Source organism: Epinephelus fuscoguttatus, linkage group LG4, assembly GCF_011397635.1.
Source record: "Epinephelus fuscoguttatus linkage group LG4, E.fuscoguttatus.final_Chr_v1".
Classification (NCBI taxonomy): Eukaryota; Metazoa; Chordata; class Actinopteri; order Perciformes; family Serranidae; genus Epinephelus; species Epinephelus fuscoguttatus.
The window spans coordinates 15,356,507-15,382,867 of record NC_064755.1 but is presented as its reverse complement, the minus strand read 5'-3'; the positions used below and the strand labels follow the sequence as shown (position 1 = coordinate 15,382,867).

Sequence of the window (26,361 nt, the reverse complement as noted above, 5' to 3'; positions counted from 1 at the left end):
GTTTGTGTATAAGAAAATTTAGAATAAAAATATAATACAGTGCTTAACATAATTATTATCTATTGACTGTAACATATTTGCTATAGTGTGAACTTTTGTACATCCCCTGATCAATATTTCTGAACATCCTGCACAAAACTGTACAGATCTCTCATTCTAAAACAGCTATAGGCTGTTTTATGTAAATGTTTTGTTGTCGTTATTTATAATCTTTTTCATATATTATTATTATTATTATTGTAATAATCCCATTCTATATTTATGTTCTTGGCTGTTGCCTTCATTTCATTTCCTTGATTCAGCTCCTCTCATATCCTATATATTTCAGCTAAGACATGACTCACTTCCTGCGCTGCCTGCCCACGGCAGATTGTTTTCTCCTCAGTGTTGGATAGCGGTCAAGTAGGCAGCAGCACTGCAGTGACTTCCAGACAAACAACAGCTTCTATTGTTGACCTTGTCCTCTCCTCCCCCTCTGGGGTGGAGAAGCAGGGCTCACGTCCTCCTGTTGTCTCACACAAATACTCTGTGCTTATTTGACACCATGTTCTGCTGTCAGGCCAAAAAGCAAAGTCTGATAGTCTCAGGTCTTACATCTCTTTCTCAGTTTCCTCTTGATCATTACCTCCCCTCTCCCTTTACCTTTCTTTTCTTCTTCTTTCAACCTGCAGCGCGACTTGGACTTTACCTTCGAGCTGGATTTCAAAGGGCAGCTGTGTGAAGCGGCCATATCTCACGACTACAAGATGCGTTAAAAGTTTGACCGGGGGACATTGTTGGTCCACTGAGAACAACCCCTGAGCAGCAGAGGGAGACAGAGACACTCCCATGACCACAGACAGACACATAGTGTGATGTAAGAGGGGACAGAATAAGAGAAAAGACCAGGCCCAAGACCAAGCAGAGGTGGCCCCGTTGACAACATCACTATTGTCACTCCAGCGTTTGACGAAGGCAGGAAGTTACTCATGCTGACTGTTAAACAATTCTGAATGTAACGCCAACAAAAAGAGGTCAGGAATATTTCCTAGTCTCGATGAATGTTATTGATTATTGATGTGCGTATATGTGAGATGGAGTGATGTACCTGTGTGTTTTGCTGAATATTTGTTTTAACAATAACCCGGACCTTATGGAGGGATAGTCGCCATCTTTTAAATTACAGTAGAGCTCATGTAATCAATTACTGTATCATCCACATTCTGCTATGAGTAGACAATAAATTTAAGGTGTAGTTCTTATGTCATATTCTGTACTGTAGGGAATGGTTACCAGACAAACACTTTTTTCATTTATAGTTCTATCAATTTAACCATGTTGGGAAACTTACAGCAATCAACACCACAGCCAAGGACAACCCTGCATACGTATATGTATGTGTAACGTGAAAGGTAACACGTGTTTGCATAGTCAGTGTACTAGTAGCTTTGTGTGTGTGTGTGTGTGTGTGTGTGTGTGTAATAGAAGATGTCACACTGTTGCACAGCTCGGACTCCAGATGTGCCCTGCCTGTGTTGTCAGTTTAAGAAAGTGATGTTGACATGCCAATAACATACCTTCCCCCATCCTCAATGCCTTGACCAAGTGCCAAAGTGTTCCTAGTTCCACTGCTGGATTATGTTTTATTTTGATAGTGTCATATGTAGATGCTTGCCACTCTCCTTTCATTGGTTTATTAATGTTAGATGTCACTTAAATCACAGGCCTAAGCCATGAAGCTTCTTCGGTCTGCATCCAGGCACAATTCATGTCAAGAAATCTAGGCCCACATAGCAACTAGCTCTCTGATATCAGAGAAGTATTTTAATAATGCATGATCACCCACAGGACCCCTGTACCAATATCTTGGTTTGACCCTCATGAGGCTACGAATTACATTTCTTGTAACAAGCTAGTTTCTGGAGTACCCTCACACGATGTGGTACCAGAGTTTACAGGCTGTATCTCAGACTAAAATGCATTGCATCGCACACAGTTCCAGCAGCAGTGCATTGAAGCTGATGAAAACCATCTTTCCATTTCACCTGTGCTCTTACTAAGGTCAATGAATACTGTAGGTGTTCTTCATTAAGACACACATTGATCTGGGCAAACATTATGTCACATTAAAGGAATACTCCAGCCACAAAAGACTATTTGTATATGAATTATTCACCCCGTGTTAACATTGGAATAGGGAAGAAAACTTTATTTTTCTCGCATGTCCCCACAGTGAACGAAGAATCCAAAAATTGAGAAAATTCTTGATGAATTGAAGTAATAGGGGTCCACATTTAACAACAGCAAAACTATACGAAAACACATGCACTTCACTTAAACTGTACTATTTAAAGCACTTCCTCGTAAATATTGGAAGTGCACTACATTTCTGTGCATGAGACTGTTTATGTGAAGGTGGGATTTGATTTTTGGCAAAATCATGTGTTTTGAAAGCACTGCACATATGACTGGATAAATGAGACTTGGATTATGTAAATGGCTGTTTTGATATAGTTTTGATATAGTTTTGCTGTTACTCCAATTCATCAAGAAATTTCTCTGCTTTGGATTCTTCGTTCAGTTTGGAGGCACGGAGAAAAGCAAAGTTTTGAAGAAGTATTCCTTTAATAATCCTGGTGCAGGGGTCGGCAACCACAGAGAACAATACAAAATATAATAAGTTGTTTATTTTTTTAAAGCCATCTACTAATATATTATCTTTCCCAGACTGTAATTATGTGTTATATGATATTGCGTCCAGTGACAGCCAAGAACCAGCCTCTATTCCCACGTCTTATATGTGCAGAGGCCCTAATGAATCTCTTTAGGGCTGTAACCAAACGCACAGTATGAGCACCTGGGAGCACCATGGAGGAAACTACATTTATAAAGCATGCAACTAATGCTCGTAACAATCAACAAATAGCGGGGTGTCCAACTGACTGCTGCCGCCTCAGAGCACACAGTTCTTTTAATCCTGCATATTTTACCAGATGCTGGCCGGTACAGTTATGCAATATAAAGTTATGTTATGCTTACAACCAACTATACATGATAAGTCACATTATTTATTTATAAAGATACTCATATTGAAAGCGCACCTGTGGAATCTGTCCAGTTGCAACTTAATGGAAAACTTATTCTGACAGTCAGCTGCTCAAACTACACACAGACCTAGTTTGCCATATAGTTTATAAGTTATAACAATGATAATAAATTGGCATGTTAATTCCACAAAAATAATAAATATGTTGTTTCACATATTGTCATGTCAATTTAATAACTGAATAAACAGCAATGTCCAAACTTGTCCACTGGGTGATGCTGTATAACTTATTTTAGTTTCAATGTACCAGGAAGAACAGGTCATTTACAACAATATCAACATGAACGATTATTTATTTATGTGTTTGTTTTATGTATTTACATGTTTATATGTACATTAAAGTGATGTGCAAGACACTGGCAGTAGTGGAGCGCTATTAGTGACCATAGTGCAATATCAAAAGAGTAAAGTAGGAACTTTTTACCACAACCTTTTGAAATGTGAACTTCCCCATAACACGTAGATTATATAACTTACTGTACATGTTATCGTAACACCATTTTCATAAAACACTTGGCACCAAGGCATAATAAGGTGATATGAATTAAATAAGTTCTTCACATAAACTTCATGTGGTCTATAGGGGAGAAATAAAACTGTATTAAACTGAGCTAAATGCTCAGGTAGCCTAACAACCTTCAGTACAATTACAACAAAAACAACACCAAAACCATAATAATGTGTGGAGGCCAAAATAACACAAATGCCTATAAAATAAAATATTGTTACATATGAAAGCCCTGCAACAAGTACTACATTTAAAGCTTATAATTGTCCTTTTTTTTCTTATTTAAACTGCACAGTGATTTTCGTTAATTCACTGGGAAAAGGACAGAAGCACGTCACTTCTGTCCTTTATTTTGTTCACCAGGTGAATTAACTGAAACACCCATGCAATATCCTGTAATGCATCATGTCACTAAAATAGTTAAATTAACACCCTAAAGTCTCACCACAAATAGCTTCACTAAGGTAGTGTTTACTGCAAGGCTGCTTGATAACCCATTAAATTTTATAGTTGTTTGTGTTGTGTCCAAGTGTATGTCTACAAAAGGTGAAGAAGCTAAAAAGCTAAAAGAATATACACATAACACTGAATGAATATATTAATACATATAGTAAAATGCCCACATGGGACAGATAAAGCATCTTTGGAAGCTAAATAAATATTTTGTGCCACAGTTAGACTGTACAACATTGTGTATTTAAAAAATAAAAAAGTCTCAGTTTGACTTAAATTTGTTGTTCATCTCTCAAACCCTCAAAAGGAACCTTCGAACTTTTCGTCAGAAAATTGCAATTTGAGGTCATTTTCAAACTGCAAACAACTTGGGTAAACATAAAGAGTAGACTGTTTATAATAGTGCAATAACATCTGTGACACATGACAACGTATATACAGTTCATTCTGGTGTTGGGTTGTGCCACAAGGTGCCACAGGGTGGAAGACCGCAAGAAAAACAGTTGTGCTGACATTCAGTGGCACATGTGGTCACGCTATCACATTGTATATCTTAGTAAAGGGTAGTGCTACTGTGTATGTGTTAACTCTTTAACTGCTAGCAGCAGGTTCTCTTCTTCTCGGAGGGGCTATCGGCCAGCTGGACCGTCTTCTCCTTCTCTCTGTCCTCTTGTTCTTTCAGAATTCTGAGGGAGACAGTGACGCAGAAACAAATGAACCAGATCTGGCAGAACACACTACTACGTGTCCTTTGTGCTCAAATTCACACTGATAATGTACATGTGCTTTGCAGCTGTTATCGCTACTACATCCATGTTCCGCTCTGCCTCTCAGATTTGTATGAAGCATGTAGGCTCTCCCTGGGTGCAACACTGCCAGCTTACTTGTCATGTTGATGTGTAATAAATGCTGTTTTGCTGTATTGTCACAGCATGGAGCAACCCCAGTAGTAGAGCCATAATGTCAAGCAGTAATAGAGATTAAATGAAGCAAACTGCAGCACATGTTTACCGTACACTTCTAATTGATTTGAAAAAAAAAAATCATTCTCACACAGAGGAGACAGAATATGGTTTACACAATGATAGGAACACTTGAACATAACACTTCACACCAATGAAACTAACAATGCCAGGTATTTTCACTCAGGAGTGAGTGCTGCTTTGTGTTCTGTTCTCCTGAACCAGCTGATAAGAAAAAGTCCTTTGTGCCTCCAACACAGAACAAATGAAACAATTGGCTCTCTATCACAGGCCTTACTTCAGTACAGAGATAATCTCACTGTGGAAGCTGTGCAAGCAGACAGTTGCTCCATATTTAGTCAAACACAAATGGTCTTTGTTTCCTGTTGCATAAACTCAAACACAAAGGCCTTTACTTGAGCTCACCTGGCTAAATGGATCATAGACTCCACCACGTTGTGTCCAGAGTATGCACTGCACTCGTAGAAGATCATTTGGCAGTCCTGAAATAGAGGCAGACATTATTTTACTTGTTTACTTGTTGCACAGTGATCACTGTAAGCTGATCAAAAACATTTAAATGATCTGTGTTTGTGAATAAACATTGTTTGTCTTGCATACCTCCACAGTGGACGAATAATCCAAAAACAAAGAAAATTCAGGATGAATTGAAGTCAACAAAAGCAACACACAACTCGTGCAGTATAATCCAATTTACCCAGCCATATCCTCAGAACTTCCCACACACATGCATTGTCACTTAAGCCTTACGGTTTAAAACAAATCCACATAAACAGTCTTCCACATTGACGAGTAGCACACCTGCACTTTTTATGTGGAAGTGTTTTAAACAGTAAAGTTTTAGCCAAAATGCATGTGTTTGGGAAGTACTGAGCCTATGACTGGCCCCCCGGGAGTTGAAATATGGCTACATCTGGTTGAAACAGCTTTTTTGAATTTTTGAAAATGTCAGAAATGGATTCAGCATCCCCAGTAACCCCAAAACCACTCCAATACTGTCCAAATCGGCCAAGCAGTTGCTGAAATATAGTCTATTTAGGTGATTATCCTAATCTATGCTAATTATGCAAATTTCCCAACATATTCAAGTTAGCATCCCGCATTTTCTAAATGCTGGGGTCCCATTCTGTACATTTTTAACATAAAAGTTTGGTGAACTCAACACCTCTGGGTTCACATTGCTGTTAAGTAGGCTATTGACTGAAAATTCAGTTTTCTGTGCTTTGAGGTTTGATTTGAAAAAGGTCAACATGGGCTCAAATTGAAGCTTGTCAACTTGGGAAGTTTTCTACGTACAAGTGAAGCAGTGATATTAAACACAAAGTAATGAAAAATAATCACTTTTGATGGGAATTTGTCAAACGGACAGTTTTTTTTTTGTTTTGTTTTTTTTGGATATTTTGTGTGATATTTTGAAATAAAATGGCAGCAAGCCCCAGAATCTTATTTGGCTACTTACCCCTTTGTGTCAGGATACTCCTTGCCAAATTTCATACTTGTATGACTATTTATGCCATCGTAGTGCCCTTATATTTGCATTTAAATAATTTCACCAGAAATATGTCCCAAAAAAGGGGTTTGGGGGCCCCCTGAGACCAAACGGCCCTGAGATGGGGGTGCTCATTATCAACATGTGATGGCCCAGGGTAAGGGCTAATAATAGTGAAAAAAGGTAGCAGAAAACATCATGACAGTTTAAACTGTACTGAATTTTCTTTGTTTTTGGATTCTTTGTTCACTGTGGAGGCATGAAAGAAAAACAAAGTTTTCTTAATGAATTAAAAGTAACATGGGGTGAGTAACTGATAAACAAATGTTCATTTTGGGGGTGGAGTATTCCTTTAAGTCAATTCTGTACTAATAGCTGCAAAAAGCACAAAGAAAAAAAAATATTTCTCATGTAACATTATTAGCTCACATGGTTCTTTCCTATCACTATACAAACTACTTGACATAACAGAGATTAGAGGAATAAAAAAACAACCTCGGAATCACACTGGAGTCACTTCCACATGAAACTCTCTTCTATTCTGTCATCATGTTTCTTTCATTTATCAAAGCTAAAAAAAAAAGCACCACTTTGTTACAGCTGTCTGACGACCCAGTACCGATTTGTCCACTGAAGACCTTGAGCTTAGGGGACAAAACACATGAACAGACCTTGGCTAGTCTTTCGCCCACTCCTTTCTGAACTTGTCTCTCAATCTCCTTGTCTGTTTTGTTTCCCAAGAGCATGATGGGGATGTCCTCGCCTGCACCTTCCTGTGAAAGAGGAAAATCAAAGAATACAGAAACAAAGAGACAAATCTTAAAAGAGTGCTTTGCAGTTTAAAGACTTGGCCACCAGCTTTCCGGTTTCTGCTGGCTCCCTTGTGAGAAACCAGCCAGTGCTGTGTACTGTAGAGGCAATGCTGTAAAACAAATTCACCAGCTAACCTTTCGTTGTCCTCTATCTTCTACATTATTATAAAGTGGAATACATATTCAATATATATACCCACTGTGTTTCTTTTCAATGTGCTGTACGGATTTCAAATAGAGCAACAACTGCACAGAAACACAAAGTAAAACCAAAACATTGCTTTCTGGTGTCTCTGTGAAGACTGTACGCAGCACAGGGTGAACGTTACTGTCTTACCTTTACGCTCGTCAGCCACTGTCTGACAGCTGTGAAGCTCTGCTCGGCTGTGATGTCATACATCACAACCACACCATCAGCCTTGCGAAAGAATTGTTTGGTGATGCTGCGATACCTGCAGGAGGAGGAATGAGGAGAAGAAAAGAGGAAGTGTTGTGTTTTCTGGTACCTCAGAAATCCCTGAAAACTCCCTCTTGGCTTCACCTGCATTTGCACAACTTGCAAAATATACAGGAAATAATGTTTTACAATGACAACTAGATGAAGTGCAATAAGTTCAAAACACTTTTTTCAATTTGTACAGGAAAACTGACTCAGTGTAACGTCTAAGAATTCAAGAACACAGTGACCTCATCAAAATGCCACAGCTGAATGTGATCATCTCTTTTCCTTCACTTCATGTGCGGATGCCTCACCTCTCCTGTCCTGCTGTATCCCACATCTGCAGTGCCACCTGGCTGTTGTCCACAGCTATTGTCTTTACACTGTAATCTATACCTGCACATGCAGACAAGACAAAAATTGAGTTTTATTATGGTTTGCTGTATACTGTTCCAACAACACAGGACAGATGAATGTATCCATATGTACCTATGAGCAAATCTATACATGTACCTGCATTTTAAGGTAAAACATTAAATGTGGTTATGTTTATATAGGATAAATAATGCTCCGATTAATGGTAGAAGCTGTAACACTGAAGCTGGACATTTTTACTTGAAGAAAACCCTGAGGTTCTCTCTACTGTGCGACTACCAAATTTTATAAATATTAACGCATAATAGAATTTCAGAGGCGTAACTGAGGCACCTTGACAGCAGCCCTCTAGCACTTGTATTTTATCTTTATCAGAATGAAATCCTCCGACAGCTTTAGAGAATAAAGTTTGAAGATTTATATTCTGCACAGGCCAAACCAAATAAATGTGCTGTAAACCAAATATTTCACTATGATGAAGTTTGGAAGACCAAAACCTGATGCTTTTATGTTCAAGAGGATTTCTTACGTTGACCCAGAGAGTGTCTCCCTCCGCGTTTTATTAGATCCTAGACAGGTAACAATGTATTAGAGCTCAGCTGGTGAGCTGTTCCCTGAGACTCTGCATAGGACAACATAACATACTATACACAAATTATCGTTATAATTAAATACACAGTTTTATACTTTCAATTTTATTATTGTGTCATACTGTGTAATAATAAAGGGACCACAGCATACAGGCTAAGCAGATTATCTAGCCACAGCACAGGTCTATATTCTGTCTTACAGCCTGTCCTTTCACTGCCGACACTGCTGTACTCAGTCTAACTGTGAAAAAAAATCACCAGTGTGACATTCAAGCGCTTTGTAAGCACAGACACACAGAGCCTAAAGTCAACAACATTGCTGGGTGTTTTTGTTGCCTTTGCTCACAGGAACTAACAAGGGTGTGTTTGCACTGTACAGTACGCACCAACAGTGGCAGAAGTGCCAGGGTGGAAGGCCCCGTCGCAAAACCGCCGAAGGAGGGAGGTCTTTCCTACGCTAGAGTTCCCAACCAGGACGATCTTGAAGAGGCGGTCAGGAGCCAAGGGACCACCTTCCTCCTGGAGAAACAGGAAGTATAGTAGTAGAGGATTAAAAAAGGATATGGGATCTCACTTCAAACAATTGGTTTGTGAGGGAGGCTACAACAGGGTCATACATAATGGTGCCACATCACAGAGAAATTTTATATATCTCCTCCCTGTATGTATTACCTGGCATGGAAAAGAAGAAATATATGTCAATTCTTACTTACATTCATGCTGGTCTCCTTGCCAACAGGCTGACCCCTCGGAGACGTGGGGGCCTCCCTTTTCTCCACGTCTCCGTTCAACTGTTGCTGGTGGGCAGAAGATGCGCCTGGATAAATATCACTCATCACCAAGTCTATATTTTCCTCATTATCTGAGGCCTCCTCTCCTTCACTACACTCCTGGAGTGGAGTCTGAGCCTGACAGTCAGTCTGGAGTAAGTGTGGCAGGTGGTCCTCCTCGATGGAGATGATCCTCTGCAGATGCCCTCTTGCTGCTGCTTTGCAAGAGGACTGGCGTGATACGTTGGCGAGGTTGTGCCTCACTGAGCCGGTGGTCAGCTCCTCTTCATCCTCACTGCAGATAGAGGGTAACATTACAGCCCACACCAGAGTGCTAATGGACACAACACAGATCCAACACTTGATGACAACAACAGAACATATACTGTACAAACTGTGGCTTGTGATCCATTTGACACAACAAAGACTAAATAAATTAGAATGCACCGCTTGGTGATGGTTTACCTTCTGAAGATATTTGAACTTGTGTGTTTCACAGCATTGATTGAAGGCCTCTGCTTCAGACTTGGTATTTTTTTAGAACTCTGCAGAAATAAAACATGACGTTTTCATTCATTTTTCAGCATGAGATTCACGATTCCATCTAAATTTTAGGGTGCTATTCTGGGCTCTGGTTGTCACATGTTTTTTTCTAACCCTCTAAGCATTAAAAAGAGGACTGACAGGGGGCATACCAATAAAACAGGGTATAAATTCCACTTTAATAACAGCAGCTCATACCTGATAGGATATGTCCTTTTCATCCCGTAAATGTTTGTTCATTTCCCTGCATGCATAAAACAAAGGAAGAATGAATGAATATTTTGAAAAGAGAGTGATAATCTAAAGTTTTTTCATAAGATTCAACTTTTTAATACTCTCCAAAGTCAATGTTAATTTGAATGCCTAGCCTTGTTTAATATACTGTTTTCTATTGACAATATGTCAACCATGATGGTTCTGGAGCATCCTGCTTTCCCTAAGGTATATTGTAAAGGTCTTCCCTTAGCTCATTACAATATGTCAGCTGAGGAAAGACTAGCAGGCTCTAGCTTGAATCCTTGAACCAGGAGCTTTAATTGCTGGCTGACAGAAAGTTGCAGAACAAGCAGCTCCAAGGTAGAAATCCCCGTGACTTATTCACTGTTTAGCTCGAAATTTGTGAAAAGGAGCCAACATGCTTCACAAGGATTCAACCTAGGTATGTTTTGAAGCTCAAAAACCAATCAGTCTTGCTGTGTACTGTGATCATTACACTAGTGAGCACAGCGACACAACAGGTGTGCAAATAGACAAATTAATAAACAAAAATAAACACTTTTTACACTTTTTTATAAGCACTGACTCAGTTGTCGACTAGACAAGGTTACAAGAGTGACCTTTGCTCAATGGCTCAAATCATTAGGCTTAATTATTAAATGCCTAATGATTTCAAAACACAATATAAATATGCATATCATGTCTCTGTATTGGGTTTTGTGTTGTCTGAAGTGGGACCAGTACAGCTGCGCCTTCTAGATCCATACCTCAAAAGGTCCAGTTGTTTGAGGAGGCTCGCTCGCTCGCGCTGCAGTCCCTCCGTCAGTCTGTATATTTCACTGTGTTGAACAACAATGCATCCTTTATTACAAATACTCTGTGAGCAGACAGACACAGTGTATGCTGTGGCTACACTTTATTAAAAACTAGGGAAAAAATATGACCCAGAGCACAGAAAGGCAAAATGAGTTGATGGGCTCGAGAGAGTGTGTGACAGTGACATCTTGTCTTTTCCTGTCTACTCTCTTCAAGATGCAGAATCACAGCATTTGGAAAATAAAACTCGTCTTTATAAAACAAAGCAGATGGGCAGTGTATAAGAATAAACATCAGTGGACTCTATTGACAGTATGAATTGTGTATAAGGTATGTATCATGTTGGTGTGTTTTACTACCTTGTGCCACATGATTTTATTCTGACCAATGAGCAAGAAATAAGAAATTGCAAGGCCAAATAATCAGGGCAGGAGTTATAAAGAAGCCTGAGTAAGTAGTAATAGCTACAACTCACATCTCCTTCTCCTCGTGAAGCCGTGTGGACTGCTCCTGCAGCAGACTCAGCTGTTCCTGTGCCAAGATCAGCTCCTGGCTGGTGTGGTCCAGCTCCCGTGCTAACTCGTCATTCGTGTGCTTCAGCTTCACGTTCTCCACCTTGGTCACATGTTGCTCACTGTGCAGTTCCTGGCACTGATGCTCCAACTGGTAAAAGATCATGGGTCACAAAGAAGAAACGAGCAGAGTAATGATATTCTTTGATCTTTTTGCTTTTGATAACATGTGTCATGTGGGCCCATTTATTGGTGGAGTAGTGATTTTGATTAAATGTAATTGAATCATGTGTATCATTCCATACAGCCAGTGTTATTCACATGTGACATGTTGAAGTCCCTCCTTGATCACATCCACAAAAATACAATCTGTAACACTGTACTGTATGTGGGAAGATAGAAATATGTGACTTTAGTGCCTCCTAGTGGTATTAACTCACGCAATTTACTCCAACTAAATGCATGGCTGTTAAATGTACAGTGACCTTTTTAGCCTAAAGTCACAGGATGAACATGAGGAGACAGCATGATGTGACGACACAACACCTTCAAACAGCTGCTAAATATTGTCCGACAAACTGCATTTGTACCATGAATTCCACTAACAGATACAGATGCTTTGACTGTTCTTTGAAACAGCTGAGTTATTAATTAGAGGTGATAAGAAGCTGTGAGGAGAAGAAAAGTCCTTGTTGGTGTGACCAGAATTAATTGAAGTTCACTAATTACTGTGAAGAGCCTGAGTGCAAGAGTGTAAACGGAGGTGTGACAGAATCTGTTAACATCTAACAGTATTCTATCAAGACAAGCTGCTGTTGCTGCTGCGGGAGAGGCTCACTAGAGGAGCATCGATTAAATTGTGTTCGATAAAACCAACAGCATAACAACTCCATAAAAGAGTGTTAAAAGGAGGTTAATGCTGCTATGCAAATCTGCTCTATGGCAACCGTTGGACTGTGGTAATGAGTATGTTTTGGCATTCATACCTTTCTGTTTCTAGATCAAGTTTTTGTAGCTGGAAGAAAAAATATCTCGAGATAAAGTTATAGGTGGTAATACTCCAAAACTGGGGCAAATGTATATTTTATTTTTAAATTAGTCCTGTAACAGTATCCCCACCACTCGCTGTCACCATCTTCCTCAGCTCAGCTGCCTCTTCCACCAGTTTAATCTGACCTCTAGTTGTGGGTACTGTGCACTAAACTACATTGGTTCAAAACAGCGTCTCTGAATCAGCTTAATAGAAAGAGGAGCTCTGTATTTTTGATGGTATTAAAATACCACCCAGCCTAGGTCACAGTCTGGAGAATAAACCTCACATGGCAAAATTCAGCATCACTAAATACCTCCAGTTCTTATGAATATTAGGTACTTGAAAAATTGTGAGTTATGGAGCATGAACATGTGAGAAACTGTGTGAGGCACTGGGTACAGAGATCTGTCATTGTGTTATATGATGATACTTTAATAGGCGTGTTTATGGTACTAAATCACTTTATTAGCTTATTTACAGTATTCTGTTATCTGTCATCTTGCTTAATGTGTCTCATATGTGTTATTACTCTGTCAGTTGAATTTCCCTATGGGATAATTAAAGTGAGAAAATATGTGCGTGTGTGTGTCTGTGTATGTATGTGAAATATTTTTGCTATCTCTCACTTACCCTTCTCTGTTTCTGAAAGATCTGTTCCAGCTCTTTCTCCTTAGCAGACAGCTGCAGCTCCAGGTCGTGACTACGAGACAGATAGCGCTCATAGTCCTTTAGTGCAGGGATAACAGACGAGGGCAGGAGGACAAAGTGCCAGGGTGATGAGGAAAGAAGAAGATGTACAGTATTTAAGATAGATTTTGCAACAAAAAAGGAAAAACTTGTTTTATATCATAGGTTTGTACCTGCAGAACAATCCTGTCTTTTTCATTTTTTATTTGCTGCTCCATTTCCTCATATAGGCGCTTGATCTCAACATCATGTGTTGCTGCTTTCCTGTGTGGATGAAATGCAGATGCAGTGACGTGCTGGTACAGTGTGTACCTCAAAGAGTTAACCTGAAGCAACTGCCTTGATTAAAATACTTCAGAAGGAAAGCATGATGCATTCACTTAAAAAATAGAATTATTTGTTCTGTTTTTTCTAATTAACGAGATTATTATTATCTCAAGATTCTGGAAAAAAAAAAGTTTAAAAAAAATCTGCCTTTGTTTCTCTGAATTACCGAGATAGTAATCTGTACTAGATAGTAATCTAATTAAAAAAATTGCATGTGACTAATCAACTTGTAAATATTTTGGGATTCTTACAACATTAAAAGCCATAGCAGGCTCTAAAACTTAAAGGGGAACTTTGGGATTTCTCAACCTGAACCCTATTTTCCCATGCTTTTGTGTCTAAGTGACTAAACGAGAAGAGTGATTAGTGTCGTTTTTTTAAAGTGAATATATTACATCTCCGAACTACAGTAATACTATACTTAACTCATGAAGTTTAGTATAGTTTTGAATGACCGCGTTGATAGGCCCAAATGAAGATGCCCCTGACCTCTTGAGAGCGCTCTCCATCTCCCTCTTCTCTTGGTTGGCGTCTTTGATCTGGGATGTCACTCTGGCCAGGAAGTCCTCAAAATTGGATAAAAGGTGAGGTTCATCCCGACGCAGCTGCGCCCACAAACTGCGTACCTCAGCACGACTGATGGCACAGAAAGAAGAGAAACATGGGTTAAAGCAGGGGTGTCAAACTCATTTTAGTGCAGGGGCTGCATACAGCCCAATTTGATCTGAAGTGGGCCGGACTGGTAAAATCACTGCATAATAACCTATAAAGACATCCCGTTCAGATTTTTCCTTTTTTTAGTGTAAAGAAAATCATTCTAAAAATGTTGATCCATTTCCAAAAGAAATGAACAGCCAACGATATAAGAAAAATTATGTGCAAATTCAACAGTATGTCTCAGTTTTTCCACATTCAGTCAGTCTACTACTCACTTTCATTACATGTGATGTTTTTCATAATTTTCCATCAAAGTGGAAGCTATTGAAGAGGTAGCTTAAGTCATGAGCTGCCCTACAAATCATTTACAACCTGAAGTTTTGTCAGTGCCTCAGCAGCACGGTTCCACCCATATTGTTTTAAGACAGAAGTTGGATACAGATCCTTTTGTACTGAAGCTGCTGGTTGACAATATTTTGTACCATGTTTAATATCTTTAAATATGACCACAGAAAGTATTCACTGTTTTTTAAATATCTCCTGAAACCTCTCAGCTTTCACATGTGCACCAACATTAGGTGTGCCAAGTCAACGTGAGGGCCGGATTGGACCCTTGGGCGGGCCGGTTCTGGCCCCTGGGCTGTATATTTGACACCCCTGGGTTAAGGGTACAGCATCAAAGTCAATTTCTTTAATAACATTTGCAGTGTTTGTCATGAGGTTTCATGAGAAATTCATTATTCTTTTTTAGAAAGCTAATAGAAAAACTGTTTCAAGGACGTGGGTTAAAATTCCAGCAGAGCAACAATCCGACACAACAACATACAGGCAGCAGCTCAGCTACTAGATTATTGTGGTTTTTAAAAGGACATGATGTTTTTTGCCTTGAAAAATCAATTTATTCCACAGTCATCTATACCGGCTCTTATGCAATGCCTGGTGGACTATGGGGAGGTTTCAGGGTACAAGGTTAATGAGGGGAAATCAGAAGCAATAATGATAACAAGATGCTGGCCTACGTGCTTGGATAGACAGGTGAAATTCAGGTGGTCAAAAGGGGGCTTTAGGTATCTGGGAGTCATTCTGACCCATACCTCAAATCAGTTATATAAAGCAAACTATGATAAACTTATTTCTCAAATCAAAAATGACTTGGAAAGATGGGAGATGCTTCCTTTGTCTTTAGTTGGGAGGGTAGAATCTATTAGGATGAATGTCCTGCCAAGATTGTTATTTCTTTTTAATGCGTTACCTATCAGTGTTCCTGTATCTACCTTTACATTTCTGGATAAGCTTGTTTCCAAATTCATATGGCAGAACAAAAGGCCTAGAGTGAGACTCAAAGTCCTCTGTGCACGCAAGGAGAAGGGTGGATTAGCCTTGCCGCATTTCAGAAGTTACTACTGGGCAGCACAACTTGGAAAATTGGTTTCATGGATGAGATTAGATATGGACACAAAATGGGTACATATAGAGCAAGGTTCAGTAAAAAATATATCGCTCTCAATCCTTCCCTTTCTAAATTCAAAAGTAAGGCGTAAAAATAACTACTGCCTGTGACTTCCTGCCAGCAAAAATGGACAGTGGTTTCATTAGATGGGCGGGGAAGGACCTCATCACAATAAATCAATTATTCGAAGGAATGACTCTCAGGGCTTTCTCACAACTTCAAGCAAAGTGTGGCATTGATTCTAAGGATTTATTTTGATATTTTCAAATTCGGCATTACCTGATGACACACAAAGAGTGGGACAAAATTAAAAAAGTTCCATCTAATTTTGAACAATATTGGATTGAGATAGCTGAGAATAAGATGAACACTAAAAACACAATATCATGTATATATGGCAGGATCCATATGGATACATCAGTGGATACACTTGATGTGAAAGCTAAATGGGAATTGGAAGCTAATGCCATGATTGCTGACGAGGAGTGGGAGAGTTCTTGGGTGCCCTGGCAGAAATGTTTAAGCAGCCCAGTTTGGAGGGAATTTGGCTGGAAGTTGAGAGTAAGATATTTCAAAACTCCTTTGGTAATAGCTAGTTATGATAATAACTGTTCCCCACTGTGTTGGAGGGGTTGCGGTATAATAGGGGACTTTTCCCACATCTTCTGGGATTGCCCTAAATTGCAAAAATTCTGGGAGAATGTGAAGCGACAAATATGTGAGATTTTGAATTTAAACAGACCAATTGAACCACAGCAACTAATTTTGGGTACTGTATCGTTAACGGATTTAGGGAAAAATAGTGTGTTTATGCTCAGGGTTCTTTTATTGATTGCACATAAAATGATCACAGTAAATTGGCTTAAGCCCCATCCACCCACACTGGACCAGTGGTCTCAAAGGCTTAAGGATGTAAATTGCATGGAACACATAACGGCAAACCTTCGACTCCAGACGGAATTGTATCTTGAAAAATGGTCACCTGTTATAATGTATTTGGAAAGGTGAGAATACTGTCTCTGTTCAACTGGGTTAGATGTACTAATTAGACCTACAAAGAATATTCTTTCACCTCTTTGCTATTTGATTGTCCTTGTATTTTGTATTTTGTCAGTTTGATACCAATATGAGTATTGATACTTGTCATAATGTGTGAGACTCTGTCAAGGAACTTGTTCTAATAAATGTTCAAAAAAAAAAAGAAAAATCAATTTATTATTGCAGCAAAAAGTCGGAAGGTTTGAATGCTTTTGTGTGTTCCAGATTTTGCAGCTAATGCACTGACAAAACACCAAAATACTGAGTATAAACAATGATTCATGTATTGCCATTTGCCTTAAAATCAGCTGTGAGACAATCAAAACTGTGTGATGACAGAAAGGTAAAAAGTATATAATTATGTTTCCATACGCAACAATGTAATGTGCCTGTTAACTCTGATAAGGTACAGAAAGTCAAACAAATCTTTGAAAGACTTTTCAACAGTTACAAACACTTAATCTCCTGCAAACATCAATATCAGTTAGCGCTGCACAAACTGAACTAATATAAAATGTCAACTGGAGCTAACCGGCTAGGCGGAAGCCAATAGGATGTGTAAATCTGGCATCCACCTCCACTACTGTTTACTTTTATTGAGCTGGAGTTGTTTGCTAAAGGTGAGTCTAGTCATGCATTTCACAAGATCCTGTCATTATCAAGTATATCTCTCAGTCTAGCTAAGCAATGTCTAAACAGACCTCAACAAGAGTTATTAATGACCTTTGAATATTGTATCAAATGATTCAGATACATTTGTGAATGCTTTTAAATATCGTATCTTATTACATTAAACAGATTTGAACATTCAATTGGTCAGAGAGGGGGAGCACAGATTGCTCAGAGAGGGAGCTCAGGAACAGCTTTGCTTCAGAGTGGAAACTTCCAACTCTTGTTTAGTTTGCACAGCTGATTACAGTCTCAGGCTAAGTCACTTAAAATGTAGTGTAGACTCAAAGCAGACGTCGACAATGTGTGCAAAGATATGACGTAGACCTGACAACATGCTGTAAACACAAGAACACACGGTACAGTACTCACTCCTCAAAGACATGGTTGGCTCCGAGGCTCTCCATAAGCATGCTGAAGTGTTTCTCCTCTTCCTCCTCATCCCCTCTCGCCAGGCTCTCATCCCACTGGCTCTGGTACAGGACCTCAGCTGGGCTCTTACAGGAGTTCTTCTCCTCCATGCCCTCTTCTACAGAAATCTTCTGACCAAATAAAAACTCACCTAGAAAAAAATCAAGAGGTTGAGCGCACATTCAAAACACCAGACTTCACCTACAACTGATAGTAGCATCATTTTAAGTAGAAACAGACTGAAAACGTACTAAAGCCAGAGGAGAACTCGTCCAGGGTGAGGAATCCATTGCCGTCGGAATCAAGGGTATCAAATACATTTTCCAACTCCTCTGCACTGAGAGGGAGCTCGCGGTTCAGCCTCTATTTAAAAAGACACAAAACACAGCTGCTATTGGCATGAACAAAGCCTCAAGGACATTAACAATTCTGTAGCTATAACAACTGCTACTTGAGATTTATAAGGACAGTCATTAGTGCAGCGGCTGTCGTGTGTAACGGAACAGTTGGTGGTTCCTTCCCAGATATTTTTACCAGTCAATATTAGACTAAATTGGCCCTAATAGCACCAGATGTGAGTTATATTCCAAACAGCCTCTTTCTCATTCTTCTGCTAACCAGAAAACATCTAATGGACACACTTCATTTTCAGCAACTCAGTGCTTCACACTCATACAGTTAAACACATGAACACCTGGGATCTTCTCAGAGCAGCTACGGTCTTCAATGATTGACCACTGGGTAGCTCCACAGGAACAGATGTTGGCCCAAGTGAGACTGTTAAAGGAATATTCTAGGTAGATTGAGCTACTATTTGAAAGGGGAGGAGGAGGAGTAGCAGCTGCCCCTCGACCAAAGGGTTAATCCAAGAAGGGACGTGAGAGTGTGACAAAAAACCTCCTGACCATGACAGTAACCACTGGATCATTTCCAACAAAAGCCAACACAGCCACACCTCTGTAAGCAGCTTGGGTTTTTATGCCCTGTTTACTCTGCTGCAAATGTTGACAGAGACAACCCCATACAATCTAGGGGAGGGACGGGGAACGGGTAGCATCTGCATAGGATCATCAGCTGTTCTTGTAAAGTGTGTTATCTGGGCAGAACATATCCCTTATGTCAGCAAGCAGTAGAACAGCACATCAATGGTCAGAGTGTGAAACAAAATAGTGATCAAGAGTGCACATAAATGTCATCAGTACCTCTTATTTAGCTTGTCAGATCATCTGCAACCTTTGACAGGAGTAGTGGAAAGTGTAAATCAAATATAACTAACAGCAACAAGTGCTGCTTTTAAGTACAGAACAGAAGTGAGAAGGACCGGACTGCTGTCCTGCTCGCCATCTAATTTCCAATCCATTATCATAAACACGGGATCAAAGCCTTCCTCTCTGTGTATTTATGCTCCTCAGAGCGAGAGGCTACAAGTGCTTCATCAAAGGATTACCCATGGCAGGGATGAATATCCAAGGGGCAAGTGAATCTGCACAATAATGTGAGTGTAGGAGTGTCATGACAAAGCTTCCGCGTGTCTCAGTCTCTTTTATGCCGCTTTGAATAAGGTACATGTGTCCTCTCTGCGTCTGTTTAGCATCATTAATGAGTGCACAGTGTCCCTGTGTTTAATGCTCATTCTGGATGAATGAGGAGTTTTTTTTCTAAAAAGTATTACGATGCCCTGTAAACTGTGGATGTTAAAAATTGCAGCGCTGGCTTTGTCTCCAAAAGTAATTATAAGTTAGTAACAAAGTGTTTTTATCATTTTCTGTGGCAGAAAAAACCCTAGCTTAAAATCACTGAATCATTTTAACTAAGTTCATGCAAGAAGGTGAGTCCTTACAATACTTTAAAACATCAGTCATCCTCACCTGCATGTCACGTCGGGTGATGAAGCCCTTGCTCTCGATGTCGCACATCTGGAAGAACTCATGGGTCTTCTCCACGATAGTGTTTTGTCCCACGTCCCCATTCTCACTTTTATCCACCTCGTCGCTGCCGCCTTGCCTTTGCCATGCAGTTCGGGCCACCGTGGTGGTCGTGGCATTGTTGGTGGCACAAGGAGCAGGAAAAGCTGCCATGGTATCTGTGAGTCTGTTGATATGAGTGCGTCCTTCACATGAGCCACGTTACAGACAGAGGTGTGGAGAAAAGAGATGGTGGAGAAGTCGAGCTTCAGGCTGCTCTACATCAGAGGCTCCAACCAATGTCACAGATTGTCATCTCTTAGCAACCGCCTCTTTAATTAGTCGATGAAACCTAGGAGGGAGACAGGAGAGAGAGTCTTCAGTTTGAGCTCTAATAACTGTTAAAAAACATAAATAACTCAAATAAACATGCATTAAATAAACAGACTTAAGAGAATTTGATTAGTGCATTTGTGCCTAAGAAGGGCACTTTAATTCAGTTTTAATTAGTTATCCTGGTAATTGTACTTTCACATTACAAAAACAGCCAGTGAGTGCCATTATGTAAACCTGTATGTTCATTAATGTTCTGTCTTGCCCTTTTGCCGTCTCGCACACACATTATCAGTCTGATTTACATTTAGTCACACAATGTTAAACATGACCCACGGTGTGCTGTACATCTGCTGCTCTTGTCCTTTACTTCAGGGGCGATGGGCCTTGTTGAGACTAATGTCATCTGACAAGTAAACCCAAAACTGAAAGGAAAGTTGTGGTATGATGAGGAGGGTCTTGTCTTCCTGGAAATATTGACTGATAGAACTCACTTAGCGGTGGGTTTCATGGGGAAACAACATGTGCGCTGGTTTGGAAGACTGGCTTCTGGAGGCTGCTGTGCGCCGTGAGTTGGCACAGTCGATTCGTGAGCAAGAGCATCAGAGAGTGTGTGTGTTGACCCACGCAAATGTAGACACGAGGGACTGGCATAAGTCAGACAGACAGGAAGTAAAGAGACATGTATGTAGGCAGGTAGAAGGGCAGAGGAGAGGCAGGGTCAAAGACACAAGACATACACACCTTACAATTCTAGTAGTAGTAGTTAAATTTAAATTGATTTTACTGTTTGTATCTTCTGTTTATTTATATGAAGATATACCAGATCTTAATAACAAAATAAACATCTAAAAATATCTAAATGTTTCTAAAAAAAAAAGCATGGTTTCAAAGAGGTACTTAAAAAGTGTGAGAACTTATTATCTTTTACAAATTTTCTTTAAGAAATACTTGCTATTTCTGAATATGTCATGCTCGTAAGTTTGAGCTAAAACATTGAGCAACATCTTGCCACGCATGACAACCCTCATGAGGAAAGGCACCAACCCACAGTGAGCAACAACGCTTAAGCATGACAGAGGAAATAAGAAAGGGAACTAAAGGTGAATGGGTGTTTGGAAAGAGTGATGTAGTGTTTTTGTGCTCTGGGACACAATTATACATAATATTGTCTAATCTTCACAGACTGTTCTATTGGCCAGAAGCCACAGAGAGGTGTACAGCTCCTTTGTTAAAACTTGTAAAGTGTATTTAGACAGGTGGTCAGTGACCTAGGACTACAGTAAAAGGATATCAGACAAGATAAACACTCAGAGGGCTTTTGCCAGTGTACATACTTCCACACAGATATGAAATGGAAAGACTTTTAACCACATCTGGCACCTAATTTAACACTGGACTGCCTTGTCGCACTTCACTAAATAAATAAATCAATAACTCAATTATAAAGCTAGGGAATACAAAAATATTTGTACCATTTGTCATTTTCCTAGGATCCAACTTCTAAAGGCTGGAGCTTACTGCTTTGCATACAGTTACCTTATCTAGTTTAGGCTTTGACATGAACAGCTGTTAGAGCTACAGCACATAATGCTGACGAAGCAATATAAGTTCAAACAGAAATTTAAACTGTGTTTAAAGCAACACAAAGGAACTAATAAAAGCCTGACAACTCCTGGAACAGTTCAATCTGTCAGGCTGACAGATGACTGTGCAGCTACAGTCTTAAATAGTCACTACATTCACCAGAATAGATGCACAGGAGATTCAGTCTGTTTGATAGACATGAGTTATGCTTGTCTACATTTTAAGCACACACTGACACTGTGGTCAGGACTACAGAGAGACAAATGTAGGTTGTGGTCTGTCGTGACCACAACAGGTTTCTGCACAAGACGCTTCTTTTGTTTCTTTTGCACTGACTTTAAAAAAAAAAAAAAAAAGTCACTCTTGCATAAGTCACTACCAACAACAATGGCTTGACTTAAAAAAAAAAAGACCATAATTAACAATGTCAGCCTTCTATGACATGATGTAGACCAGTGGTTTACAAACTTTTTTTTGCCCAAGTCAAACCAAAAGGCAAGCCAAAATCTCAAGGCACACCTGTATTAATATCTGTGCATAATAGCCTCTGTAACATGTGTTATCACTCTTACCACAACATAAATGTTTGTCAAAGCTCCAATAAGACATCCTCATTGAATGGGAAATAATGTAAGATAATGTGATGTGTCACACACTTACAATTACCACGTGCAAACAGCAACAAATAGGTTCCCCGTGAAGGTTTTTTAAATTAAATCAAATCAATTTAGGTAGAGTTTGCTTTATTAGGAAACACAATATACTGATGCAGTCAATTAAGAATTCATTCAAAACTTTTTGTAAAGGCCAAGTTGAATATTGCAATAATAATATATGGTAATCGCAAAATCCCACAGCACCCTGGATTTGCATCATGGCACACCATTTGAGAACAACAGATGTAGACCAGCCCAGGTCTTAAAGAGGCACAAATAAAGCTATGTCTTTTGCAATTAAATGTAATGGTTGTTTATAGTGAATTGCAAAACTACAGAGTAAAATCTTGATGAAATATGTGGCATGATTTATTAGAAATACATAAATAAACATTGTGTTTAAATGTACCCAGATGATACAGATGGTTTTAAGTATCTATGATACAAAAAAGTAGCCTACCTAATATTTCAAAAGCTACAATAAAAGATGAAGCTGCTTTGACAGCTGTCATGCGTTGTGTTCATGTTGTAGAACAGCTTCTATCTAGGCTAGGACCTATATTGTTGCACTTTTTTGACGGTCCCTAACTTCAATGAATTTTTTTTGTTTTTACTTTTCACAGCCTGCAGTAATGGATTGTGACGCAAAAGAATCCTGCACAGCACAACAAATCTGGCGAGGGATGGTGTTTCAAAGTTACTCATGGAATACCCAAATTTGTCTGACACCCTAGAGGTATTTCAGGTATAACAAGTAACTTCACGCCGCCAAATTAAAAGTTACTTCCTGGAGAGAGATCACGACTATTTCCACATATCACAACAACCATCGCCATCTGTAGCTACTGGCGGTTGTCTGTCAAAGACTGCAATTTCCCTGTTACACCTGTCAAGCCTGCTTAACTATTACACCAGAAACGTCTAGAAACCTACGTATACGCTTGAAATATGTAAACATAATGCAGATAGAAGAAAGGGAGGCTTGTGATAAGCAAAACAATAAACAGTAAAGGACAGAGAACAGGTTCCAGTTTCACAAAACACACGTGTAACAAGATAAAACGTCCACTTCCTTCCCTGTGCCCACACTTTCTTTCACTGTGAAACTTCCTGTGGCAGATAAAGCCTTCACACTATAGTAGCATATTGTGTACATATAGCTTTATAACGTCAGCCTACATATACTAAATTAACGTCAACTAGGAAGGACTTCCTTTTAACAGCTAGTAGTAGTTGTGACGTATAGCTAACAGCAAAGCAAAGCGCAGACTGTCAGTTAGTTTAGCTAACGTGCTAATTAGTTAACTGTTAAAGTAAGTTAATTGTACATACCGGTGAATGAAAGGTGGAAATTCAGGTGGCAGGAATTCATTGACTCGGTTTGTGTCAGCTTTATCCGCTTTGGTTGACCTCAGTGTTTACAAGTGAAGTGGTGTGAGTGCAGGAATTTGACTGAGAACTGACGGAGCAAACTTTGAGGGAGGGACTTTAGCAAAGTCATCATTGGTAACCATAGCAACACCAACACGGAAGTAAGGCGAAGTAAGTTAGAGGCTTCTTTCCTCCCTCCTTCTGTCTTTTTAGTTTTCTTCTCTTTGTTAGAAGACAACTTTTCTCACATGCCAAACATAGAAGAAACACCTTTTTACATTAATATTTTATTTAACTTTTTGCATATTTTTTAATTTAATTTTTTTACATAAACAATGTCACAGAGTGTTAACAAATCAAATATATGCACATACACTAGAGGGAAACAAACACCCCGCAATAACTAAATAAAATAATAATATAAAAATGGGTAAATAACAATACATAAATAGTTAGTCCTTTAAAAAAAAGTTGTGATAGTTTCCCCTTTTTTATAATTTAATTTTTTTGCTTTTTCAGCATTACAACAGACAGTACCTTACAGATGCACAAACAACATTTTAACTTAAAAAAAGCTAGTTTCACCCAGGAACATACATTTGAGGACAGGTTAGTGTCCACTTTTGTTTCCCTGTTTGATTGCTTGTTACAGATTGTTGTTTCACATCGACTTTCCTGATCATTTCTTTTCTGAAACTCTTCAGTATTCATCCTTCTTCGGTTCCATTTCTGTTGCATGCACATCAAATTCTAATTATACAATTTCTTTTCCACTGTTGCAAGGGTTGTGTCTTTTTTTTCCCTGTTCACAATTAAAGAGGCAATCAGTTTTGGGAACATGATGTACATTTGACATGAACCCGATTTAGCCTCATCACCTCATTAAAGTTTTCTAACTTCAAGGTACATCCACACCAGCAATGTACTCCAAGTTCTTTCTCCACTTAGCCACGTGTATTTTGTCCTGTCCTTACAACTGAAAGAGATTTGTTCATAAAATGCAACTTTTACCAACTCTGTGAACCATTCCTTAAAAGAGGGCTCACCTGGTTTCCTCCAGTTTCTCATTATAATTAACTTCCCCACCATCATATTGGTCTGAATTAAGTCCCTGGCTCCACAGTGAAGTGTCATTTATGGGCCACTGAGAACATACAGCCCTGGGCAAAACTCAAAGTTAGTCAAGGTATTGTTTTATATACGTTCATGAGCCCTTATATAATAGTTCTGAATCACATTCCCTGAGGAGGAGAAGAAGCATTCCTGAGCTAAAGCTTTAACAGTCTGGAGGGGATCCAATAAAAACCATTAAGTATCTTGTCTCTTAATATCCTTGGAATATTTTCACAAATATGATCCCATTCTTTTTCTGTAACATCAGTGTTCAGATCTGCTTTCCAAGTTAACATACAGAAACTGTCATGTCCCAAGCCCATTATCTTTATAATCTGAGAGAGAAGATTTGACTTTTGAGGTGGGAAACCTTTCCCCAAAACGAGGACTAGCACGTGTCTGATTTGGATATGCTTCCAGAAAGTTACAGAAGAAACACTTTAAATGATAACATGTTTTCTTTCATGCAGATTTTAACAGCCTATTAGTCTCATAACTCAAAATTAATTTGTGAAGTTCTTTGCGACAGGCCGGTAACTTTTTTCCCATGAAAGCATCGGGGCTACTTCTATATTTTTTATCTGTTGAGTAAAACTTGTTGAACGTCTTCCGTGATAATCATCTTTGTTATTATAATATGGGGAAATTACCAAAACATATTTCAACATAGCCTACAGTATGGAATATGCAATACTCTACTCTACTGTATACTGACATGTAGACATTTTGTAAGAATGTTATTTGGGATAGTCTGCTTAAACAAAGCATGAAACCAGATGAGCAGGATAAACAGACAAACATCAAATTATAAGCCCACTGACAGGCTACATATCAAACATTTTGATATGACAGTGCTCCATTACAAGCGCCTGCATCAAAAAAGTTACTCAAGTTAAAGTTTATTCTATTAAAACAGGAGTCGACAACCTTTACTACCAGAAGAGCCATTTTTTGTCAAAAAAAAAAAAAAATTTATCTGTCTGGAACTGCAAAATATATCTGAGTCTTATAATAAAGGTAACACAGCCTTATTAAGTCAAAATTAGCTTATCAACATTACCAATAGGTCTAATCATTGATATGTTTTACCATTATGTGGCTACTCTGCTGTAAGGTATTTATGAATGTTTGGTACCTTGCAAGGCGGCATGGTGGTGTAGTTTGCATGTTTTCCCTGTGTCAGCGGGGGTTTTCCCTGGGTACTCCAGCTTCCTCCCACAGTCCAAAGACATGCAGGTTGGGGATAGGTTGACTCTAACTTGTCTGTAGGTGTGAATGGTTGTTGTTGTCTGTCTCTATATGTCAGCCCTGTGATAGTGAGCAAATCTGTCCAAGACTGCTTCCAAGTCTTTTCCTTTCTGGATTTGGTATCCATAGCTAACCACAGCTAACCACAGCTAGCTTCGCTAAGGAGACTCAAGACAAGCCATCGCTCTTGATGTTTTGCAAAATTTAGAGAAAAGGCGTAAGGCCATAGACATAGCTATGACAAAATGTTAAAACATTTTTAATTTTTTTTCTAGGCTCATGGGTT

General features: G+C 39.2%; 2 protein-coding genes across 2 annotated transcripts in view; one reads left to right on the top strand and one right to left on the bottom strand.

Annotated features, from left to right (window-relative positions):
- The window catches only part of LOC125887071 (protein arginine N-methyltransferase 8-B), a 38,922-nt gene extending 35,712 nt beyond the window's left edge, over nt 1–3,210 (top strand). Inside the window, exon 10 of the mRNA XM_049573582.1 lies at nt 672–3,210. Coding sequence (XP_049429539.1) covers nt 672–755 — 84 coding nt within the window. The 3' untranslated portion in view covers nt 756–3,210. The remainder of the gene's footprint in view (nt 1–671) is intronic.
- A 150-nt stretch (nt 3,211–3,360) lies between these two features.
- Nucleotides 3,361–23,803, bottom strand: cracr2aa (calcium release activated channel regulator 2Aa). The gene is made up of 18 exons (XM_049573580.1): nt 23,676–23,803; nt 19,732–20,119; nt 18,115–18,226; nt 17,825–18,014; nt 14,128–14,274; nt 13,485–13,575; nt 13,255–13,350; nt 11,555–11,742; nt 11,031–11,102; nt 10,246–10,291; nt 9,970–10,049; nt 9,448–9,799; nt 9,121–9,253; nt 8,084–8,165; nt 7,668–7,782; nt 7,190–7,291; nt 5,435–5,511; nt 3,361–4,732 (listed from the first exon to the last, which is right to left on the bottom strand). The coding sequence occupies exons 2-18, from the start codon at nt 19,939–19,941 to the stop codon at nt 4,645–4,647; spliced, it is 2,181 nt and encodes a 726-aa protein (XP_049429537.1). The 5' UTR covers nt 19,942–20,119; nt 23,676–23,803; the 3' UTR covers nt 3,361–4,644.
- Nucleotides 23,804–26,361: the final 2,558 nt, after the last annotated feature.